At 47.3% G+C, this 9,960-nt stretch overlaps 1 protein-coding gene across 1 annotated transcript in view; it reads right to left on the bottom strand.

Moving 5' to 3' along the window:
* The window catches only part of BMP3 (bone morphogenetic protein 3), a 59,784-nt gene that overhangs the window by 16,040 nt on the left and 33,784 nt on the right, over nucleotides 1-9,960 (bottom strand). Inside the window, exon 2 of the mRNA XM_015416469.1 lies at nucleotides 6,555-7,465. Within this exon, the coding sequence (XP_015271955.1) occupies nucleotides 6,555-7,465 (911 nt within the window). The remainder of the gene's footprint in view (nucleotides 1-6,554; nucleotides 7,466-9,960) is intronic.

Genomic DNA, 9,960 nt, shown 5'->3' with positions numbered 1-9,960 from the left:
TCCACAGGGCCTGAAAGATGGAGCTGTTCCACCAGGCCTTTGGCTAAGGCAGTGGGTGTCCACATATGCCCCCCCGAGGTTGCAATCTTCCACTTACTGGTAACTGGCTAGTTACATCTATGGGCCGGATTCTCCCTACAGCAAGCATGACTCCTGTTTTTCTATGTTTTATAATCTGTTTTAAATTTTATTGTATGTATTACATTGTTGTAATCCGCCCTGCGCCCGTTTACGGGATTGGCGGGATATAAATGCGAATGAATAAATAAATAAAGTATGTTGGAGTCAGCGACTCAGCATGCCCAGACGTTAGGGGGCGCTACATTCCTCTAAGTGTGTATAAGTGTTATCTCCTTGAATGAGATGCCTCTCTTTGTCATAACCCGGGAGTTGCCCTCTGACCCTCTCCCTTTCTCTCTTCGGGCGTTGTTCTTCCCGTTCTTTGCATGGCTTGTCATGGAGTCCACGTCTCTGCAGGTCTCTGCTGTCAAAACAATGCCCTCGTGCTTCCATACACATGATGCCGGATTATCTGGCCATTTTTGACAGGGAAAGTACTTGTCAGGTTGGACTCCTCTCCCTCTCCTTTCGACAGCAACCTGAATGTGAACTGAATCTATTTGAATAAATGTAAGTTTTACTTTTACAATATACCACTTGGGAGATTTATTTTCTGCACACGATATCACACTTCTATGACTGGGCACACTCTGCTATATTAACCCAATATCCCAATAATATTGATGGAACAATATTCTATTTTTGACCTTGGGTTAGGAGATGACTGCTGCAGCTAGGGAGACTGGGTCAGGGAAACAGAAGGAAAAACCCCATTGCTGCTGTGGCTCCACCATCAATAAGGAAACCACATGTGGGAACCCACTAGAGAAAACTTTCTCCCAGCTCTCAACCTGAACTGCAGGATGTGAGAAGAGAGATAAAACAGGGCACTCGTGTACTGAAAACATGGCTTACATATGAATAGCTGACCCCGACTCATTAGCCACTACGGTAGGGTTGCCAGGTCAATTTACCTGGCCAGCGGGGGTCTCCCGACATCCTTCCGGGAGACCGGAAGTGATGTTGGGCATTTTCAGGCCTACTTTCAGTTTCAAGTGTACAGGCCTATTTCTGGCTGGGGGTGACACTCTGGTTTTTGGGCAAAACTCTACGGTAAATTTGGCTTCAAACCATAGAGTTTTGCCCAAAAACCAGAGCGTCACATCCCCCCCAATGGAAGTAGGCCCAAAACTGGAAGTAGGCCTGAAAAGGTCAGTTGGGGGTGGGATTTCCCCCCGCCAGTCAGCTGGCTGGAGGACAGACAAGAGTTTACGAAAGTGGGGGTTCCCCTGCTCCCACAAGGTGGCTGGCAACCCTACACTATGGCTGCAGTCACACTTAACCATAAATGATGGAATGAGCCTAGGACGTTCTCAGTCTACTGTGCTCCACACACACACACACACAAACACACCACGTACAGCTCGAAAACTGAAGAATTCCTGATTTGCAAGAAACCATTATTTGATATTGGGTCCGGAGGGCTTCCGGGCTTGTTCCCATAATTACAAATCATGTTTTTTTCTTGCCGTCTGAATGTAGCCATTTTAAATGATTACTCGGCTGCTATTGCTTTTTCTGATCTGGCCCTTATCTTAGTACGGTTCTGGAAATGCGCACTTTGCAACTGTTTGCTTATTTTAAAAGAGTGGTTTCTGATGTGATAAGAACAAGAGTGTCTGCAGCTTTATTCCTGAAAGTTAATTAATGCAAAATATGCTTCAAAAACACTGTCCCACCTTAACTCTGGCCCCTTAGGTGCTTGTGAATAACAATGGCAGAATTAAGATCTTAATGGCCACGCAAAAGCCGAGACCTTTCGCTTTTGACAAGCACGGTATGTTTGCAGACGAGCTCGTGAAGTGAGTCATACCTAGCCTGACAAGAGAAGGTGATGTTGGCGATTATTAATTTTAGGATTAGCTGAACTTTTGAATGTCAAGGTGTAATGGTAGTTTTAATAACATGGCTGAGCACAAACAAATTGGCTTGCTTTCTGTTCTTGCAAACTCTTGCTCTGAGTGGGAAGGATGATTAGTGTAGTCCAAGAAGCTTAGCATTGGAGGTAGTTGAATCGAGACTTGCAATCCTCAGGCCTGATAAAAATTATACTGTTTACCACAGGGAATGTCTGTATTTTTATGTTACTTTTTTTCCTTCATTTGTAAGGGCTGCCAGGTGCTTCTGCCATGTTGAATTGTTAGCTTGCCGCTTCAGAACCCCACCTAAAGAATTCCATGATGATTTCATGTAGGGATAAGAACATAAGAGAAGCCAATGTTGGATCAGGCCAATGGCCCATCTAGTCCAACACTCTGTCACACAGTGGACAAAAATACTAGGAGGTCCAGGAGTGAAGCCAGGACACTAGAAGGCCTCCTACTGTTACCCCCCCTCCCAAGCACCAAGAATACAGAGCATCCCTTGCCCCAGACAGAGTGTTCTGTCTATAGAACATAAGAGAAGCCAATGTTGGATCAGGCCAATGGCCCATCCAGTCCAACACTCTGTGTCACACAGTGGACAAAAATACCAGGTGCCATCAGGAGGTCCAGCAGTGAAGCCAGGACACCAGAAGATCTCCTACTGTTACCCCACCCCCAAGCACCAAGAATACAGAGCATCCCTTGCCCCAGACAGAGTGTTCTGTCTATAGAACATAAGAGAAGCCAATGTTGGATCAGGCCAATGGCCCATCCAGTCCAACACTCTGTGTCACACAGTGGACAAAAATACCAGGTGCCATCAGGAAGTCTAGCAGTGGGGCCAGACCCCCGGAAGTGGTCCAAAACATCCCTGCCCACCCCGGAATGCCCCCAAAGGTCCCCGCCGGTCAGGTAACAGGACCTGGCAACCCCAATTTCACGTCATTTTTAGCCCATAACATTCTGAATATTTAGCTTATGCTCAAGGAAACGAGGCTTTTAGTATCTGCTGGCCAGTCAGTTGTGATTCCAAACTGTCTATAGGAATGGAGCCTATCTAGCCATCTATATGTCTATGGTTCTCCTTAAAAGTACTGGCTTCAATACAGCTTCTACAGTTTCCTCTAGAAAGGTACCAATGAATCACGGGATCTGAAGCCTCTGGGGCATGGGGTGGGGGAAACACACCGCAGTGAACAAAAGTTTCTAAAAAAAACCTTTACGGAGTGCAGCCCATATTATTGTTTGAAATGGTATACCCACGGCAAGTACTCAAGCCAGAAATCATGTTCAGGGTTGCCCTCCTCCAAGTGGGGCCCGGAGATCTCCTTCTACTACCCAACTCCAGACAATGGTGATCAGATCTCCTGGAGAAAATGGCTGCTTTGGAGGGTGGACTCTATGGCACTATACCTTGCCGAGGTCCTTCCTCTCCCCAAACTCCACCTTCCCAAGGCTCCACCCCCAAATCTCCAGGAATTTCCCAATCCAGAGGTGGCAACCGTAATCACGTCAGTCAGCAACCAAGAACTTGTTCAGTTGTTTTGTTTAGACCAAGCCTGAATCTGGGTAAGTGTAGTAGGGTTGCCAAGTCTGATCGACTTACCGGCAGGGGAGCATCGCCAAGCTCCGGGAGCTCTCCTCCGACGCGCACGAGAAGCGTGCGTGCGCCGCCAGCACGTCCCGAAAGTGACGTACAGGACTCCATGGCTTAGAGGGAACATTGAGATTCCAGAGGTGGCAACCGTAATCACGTCAGTCAGCAACCAAGATCTTGTTAAGTTGTATTGTTTAGACCAAGCCTGAATCTGGTTAAGTGTAGTGAGTGGAAGGACTGGTAAAAGTCTGTGATGTAATGGTATGCAGCAGACACCAACAGAACTGGTAGTGAAGCCAGTATTATATAGCCTTTCCCCCCCCTTTTTTTTGGGGGGGGGGATTTCATTTTTTATGGTCATCGGTTTCAGTTTGCCTGGGTTCTGTTGCTCTGTTGACCATTCTTGCTTTTCCACACAGTTGCCGTTAGACACCATTTATATGCAGCCTGTTAAAAAGTAACACTGAAAATGCATTAACTTTAATAGGGAAAATTTGGCACAAGGAAAGAGAAAAACGGGTGGAAGGAAAATAAGACTCCTGCAGGTTCGTTTTAACTGTTATTTTTTTAAAAATTGTTTCAATGGTTAAACGTTTCTAAAACTTGCTGCCTCGTGGACCTTGACTGGACGGAAAGGCGGCATGAAAATGTTTTAAATAGATATATCTAATTCTGAGAAGGGAGACACAAAACAGAAGGGGGGGGGATAATTCGACTCGAATTAGGAAACTTGCAAAATTCAGTCTCGTCCCCAGTTGCAATGGACAGTGATGACATGAAATGCACAATGGGCAAGTGGAAGTTCTCGTCAGAAGTTCTGATGGACTTAGGAAATTCTTGAAGATTTTTGGGGTGGAGCCAGGGAAGGGCAGGGTTAGTGGAGGAGAAGGACCTTAGTGAGTTATAACGCCTTAGGATCAATGTTCCCTCTAAATTGTGGAATCTAGTGAGCAAAAATTCTATTTTGCGAGCTACGAGCAGTAAAGTTGTGAGCAAGCGATTTGGCCACTGCATAAATCAGTTTGCTCTGGAGCCGTCCTTCCTGAGCTGAGACACAAATGTGTGAGCTGGAGGCTGAAAAACTGTGAGCTAGCTCACACTAACTCAGCTTAGAGGGAACACTGCTTAGGAGCCCACCCCCCAAAGAAGCCATTTTCTCCAAGGGAACTGATCTCCATCATCTGGAGATCAGTTAATTACAGGAAAACTCCAGAACGAAGTTTGAGTCCAGCGGCACCTTTTAAGACCAACAAAGTTTAATTCTGGATATCAGCTTTCGTGTGCACGCACACTTCTTCAGGTACATCGAAACAAGACTTCCTGAAACATTATATGCAGGTAGAGAGAGGGGAGGGGCTAGTTGCCAGGAAGGGCTAGTTAGAGTCAAGATGCATAAGTAACTGGGCGATAAGTATAGCTGAGATTGGATTAAAGCAGTGGATAAGACCTGTGTAGGGTTCTCAGTCCCCAGATCTTAGTGGGGGTCCCCCCACTTTTGAGGGCTCTGATCCGCCACCAGCCAACAGGCCGGTGGGGAAAACCCCATCCCAAATAGGGGATGTCTCTCCATGATGTCCCCAACACAATGACATCACCCAGAAGTGACATCATCATTTCGACGACATCAGGGGTGACACTCTAGTTTTTGGGCAAACTCTATGGTTTTGAAAGCAAAAAACCCATAGAGTTTTGCCCAAAAAACTAGCGTGTCACCCGCCCGACATCAGCGACACGATGACGTCACTTCCGGGTGATGTCATCATGCCCCACGTGCAAAGTGTGCAGCAGAGGATCCCACAAAGGACCCAGAGTCCCCCGCCGGCTAGGGGTACGGCCTGGCAACCTTAGACCTGTGAATAGCAACAATTTAGCACACTAAAACAAGAGTTAACAGATGTGAGAACTAATTTGGAGTCCAGGCCCCGCTTGGAGGATGGAAACCTAGATGGACAAGTTTGGGGCAGAGCCCGCAGGCATGATCTGGCCTTCCACCTCCATGCCTCCTTGTATTTCTTGACCTTTGTGGAACCTCATAAGAACACAAGACCAATAGTCCAGCATCCTGCCTCACACAGTGGCTACCCAGTTGCTCAGAAGGGCCAACAAACAAGGCATAGAGGCAAATGCCTTCCCTGAACACTGCCTCCTAATACTGGCATTCACAGGCTTACCGCCTTATGCCTTGTGACTTCCTGTATGCCATCCACAGCACTTATCGCCAGTACAGCAAGCTTCAGGAACGGGCCAGTTTTTATAAAGCATTAGATACTGTCGTATTTTTTAGAAATGGGCATGCAGGGGATATTAGGGATGGTTAACGGGGCATCTATGAGTTCACACATTATTATTACCCAATAAGCAATTTATAGCATATGTGGCTTCTAAACAAAAAGCCTCCTGTAATTCTCCCTCTAATGTTACTTTTATATCTTTGAGTAAACCACTTCTAACTTCATACTGAGCCATTTTTGCAAAAGCCCTTAAAGAACAGCCATTAAAGAAATTACCTATTTATGGCATACTATAGTTTTAATAACAATCCAGCTGGATTTTACAGGTGCTTGTAAAAAAACACACCAACCACATGTGGTTTGTTAAAAGGGGTGAGAAAGTATTCCCCTGCACGGCAGAAAACATAGCATAAGAACACAAGAAGAGCCCTGCGGCTCAGACCAGTGGTCCATCTAGGCCACCATCCTGTCTCACACAGCGGCCAACCGGTTGCTCTGAAAGTCCAACAACAGGGCACAGAGGCTGAGGCCTTCCCCTGATGTTGCCTCCCGGCACTAGTATTCAGAGGTGTACTGCCTCTGAACACAGAGGTTCCCTTTAGGCACCGTGCCTAGTTGCCACTGACAGACCTCTCCTCCGGGAATCCATCTAATCCCCCTTTAAAGCTGTTTATGTCTGTGTTAATGGATAGAGTAAGAACAATAGATACTTTTTTTAAAAAAAGGAAAGAAATACTGTACCTTTGGAATAGGGAACTGGCATTCACCTGAGCAATAATACGCATCGAAAGATTTAGGAGAAATAATCCATTCGCTCCAGCCAATATCGGCAAAATCCACTTTGAGGTAGCGGCGAGCGCAATATCGTGGCTCGTTCCACTGCTTCCTCCTGGCCTTTTTAAGGGTCTGCTCGTCAAACTGGAGCGTCTGGCTCTTTTGATGATTATTTTTCCTCTGCTTTTTCTTGCTCTTGGCCCTTTCGGCCAGCCGTGGCTGGAGCGTCTTGTAGTGTTTCCTCTCTTCCCATCCTTCGTCCTCGCTGTATTGATACTCGGACCCTGGAAGCTCGTTGTTCTGCAAAGGCAGGAGGATGCTGGCAGAGCGTTTTTCGCGCCGTTCGCCCCGGTCAGCTTTTGAATGGCTGTCAAATTTAGAGAACCCCCCAGGCAGGGGAGTCCAGTGCCCTTGCAAGCTAGAAACTACACTCTCTGGTTCCGAAATGGCGGAGTCGTTGGCATAGACAAGGATATAGGGTTCATAAGTGGGGTGCGTCCTCTTCCAAGAATGGCGGCCAGCGGGGGCCATTTTGACCCCGATGACCAGTTCGTTATTCTGTTTGGCCTTACTCAAGACGTGAGTGATGTTCTTCCACTGCCAAGAAAGGACATCCCGATAAGCAGTGGAGATGTTGATTGAGTAGTGTCCCAAGGTCCGAGTCTGATTTCCCGACGGAGGAAAACTCAGCAAGGAGAGGTTGATCTGCACATCAAGCTTCCTGGGCCCATGTCGAGAGCAGCCCTTGAGACGAGGGCAACTGGCGCTACCGTTTTGGAAATCCCCGACATAATAATGCAACAGAGCTGACAAGATGTTCTCGGACTTTGTGAGGGAGGTCAGGTTGAAAACATGAACTTCTTTGTTGCCGGGAATCCCTGGGAGCAAAAAATAAATAAATTGTGAGGACATAGAAGCTGCATAATGAGTAAACTAATGCAAAAATGCCGTGTCATTTTTAAAGTAGAAGATCACCTGCTGCATTTAACACGTTAAATCGATCAATCGAGTAAAATTTTAGCTGATCAACTGACGAGGACAATTTTTACTCCGTGGATCTGAGATTGAAGGAAACTCCTTGTTAGTGGGGGGGGAGGTCAATTTGGTGGAGGGTTATAATTATTTTGCCCTGTCCTGGACGGCCCAGGCTAGCCTGATCTCATCAGATCTCAGAAGCTAAGCAGGGCCAGCCCTGGTTAGGACTTGGATGGGAGATCGCCAAGGAAGTCCAGGGTTACCACGCAGGGGCAAGGCAACAGTAAACTGCCTCTGGACGTCTCTTGCCTTGGAAACCTGATCAAGGCGCCATAAATTGGCTGCAACTTCCACCGCCAATTAGTATTTTAATGGGTTGGATCCAGCCAACTTCTCTACTGGTAAGAAAGGGAGGGGGGGTTCCCTGTGACCACCAAAAAAGTCTAGGGAGGGGATCACAGCCAAAAGCCATCTGGGATGGGAGCTGTAGTAAAAAGGGAAAATTGAGTGAAAATGCCGGCTGGATCCAATCCATTGTAATAAGGAATGGGAAAGAAAACATTAGATGGGCTCTTTCTGTTTGATCATCAGTGGCAGCCAGTGTTCCCTCTAAGCTGAGTTAGTGTGAGCTAGCTCACAGATTTTTAGCCTCCGGCGCACACATTTTTGCCTTAGCTCAGGAAGGATGGCTCCAGAGCAAACTAATTTAGGCAGCAGCCAAATCGCTCGCTCACAACTTTAATGCCAGCAGCTCACAAGGTAGGATTTTTGCTCACAAGACTCTACAGCTTAGAGGGAGCATATTATTTAGTAAACATAACCTACGACCACTTGTCAAATAGAATAATCTTAAATTCTCACACTTAGGCTGTGGTCACACACACTGAATAATCCACTTTCAATGCACTTTCAATGCACTTTCCAACTGGATTTTGCCAGTTCACACAGTAAAATCCAGTTGGAAAGTGCACTGAAAGAGGATTGAAAGTGGATTATATAGTGTGTGTGACCACAGCCTTCGTTTGCTCCAAAAAAAAAAGCACCTTTAATCAAGGATAATCTGTAAGCTTCATTTGAAACATAGTGTTGGAGGAGAGTTTTATGGAGGCCGTGGACTGCCCAAAAGACAAATAAGTGATTTCTGGAGCAAATCAAGCCTGACCTCTCCCTAGAAGCTAAAATGACTACACTGAAGCTATCCTGTTTTGGTCACATCATGAGAAGACAAGAGTCACTGGAAAAACCCAATCCTGCTAGGAATACCAGAAGGCAGCAGGAAAAGAGGAAGACCCAACATGAAATGGATCGATTCAGTCGAGGAAGCCACGAGGGCCCTCGGTTTGCAAGGCCTGAGCACGGCTGTTAATGAGAGGACGTTTGGGAAGTCATTAATTCATAGGAAGCAACCTGATCGCACACAACACACACATAGGAGCTTAATTCTAACTGATCGGTTTGTATGCTGTCACCTGGTCCAAGTGCCCTCCCACAAAGGTCTGCAAAGGACCAGGGGGGACGTGGCATCCTCAACAACTCTAGCGACGTCATCTGCCTCTTCACACTTCCTAACTTTGTGGCCTTATGCAATCAACGGGAGTCTGGCTTAATAGAGAGACGAGTATGCGACAGGAACCGGAAGCTGTGGAAAGTGTATCACTGCAAAGTAAAGTATTGTGTGCCTTCACACAATACTTCACACAAGGGCTCTGGCCAGTACGGTTGCCAGCTACATGGTTGGGAAATTCCTGGAGATCCAGGGGGAGGAGCCTGGGGAGGGCGGGGTTTGGGGAAGGGGAGGGACTTCAGCAAGGTATAATGCCATAGAGTCCACCCTCCAAAGCAGATCATCTTGGTCATCTGGAGATCCATTGTAATTCCAGGAGGTCTCCAGATCCCACCTGGTTGTTGGCAAGCCTACTGACCAGGTCCGAAGAACTGAGCAGGCTATTTGAACACACATACACGTGAACACACATACTGGACCAGACCCTTGGTCCCTCGAAGTCATTCCCCTCTACTCAGACCGGCAGCAGCTCTCCAGGGTCTCAGGCAAGAGGTCTTTCACACCACCTGCTGCCTGGTCCTTTTAACTGGAGATGCCGGGGACTGAACCTGGGACCTTCTGCACACCAAGCAGATGCTCTGCCACTGAGCCACGGCCCTTCACCAAATTCTGCTTGCCCACGAGAAAACGTGACTTCCTCCGCTTTGTCTTCCATGTGGAGGAGGCCACAGGTGAGTTGGCCCCTCCCTGTAGAGCCCTTGGCCATGTCTCCACTCAGGAGCCGCTGTGGCGCTGGCTTGTAGAGCCACTCAGCCTGGCTTTCTCCTCAGCCATTTTAATTTCCCTGCCTGCCCCTGTCCATGTGGTAAACATCTTCTGAATCTCGGGTGGGTG

The sequence above is a fragment of the Gekko japonicus genome, unplaced genomic scaffold (genome assembly GCF_001447785.1).
Source record: "Gekko japonicus isolate JY-2015 unplaced genomic scaffold, Gekko_japonicus_V1.1 scaffold2210, whole genome shotgun sequence".
Classification (NCBI taxonomy): Eukaryota; Metazoa; Chordata; class Lepidosauria; order Squamata; family Gekkonidae; genus Gekko; species Gekko japonicus.
The sequence above is the reverse complement of the archived record's forward strand: the minus strand, read 5'-3'. Positions and strand labels throughout refer to the sequence as shown.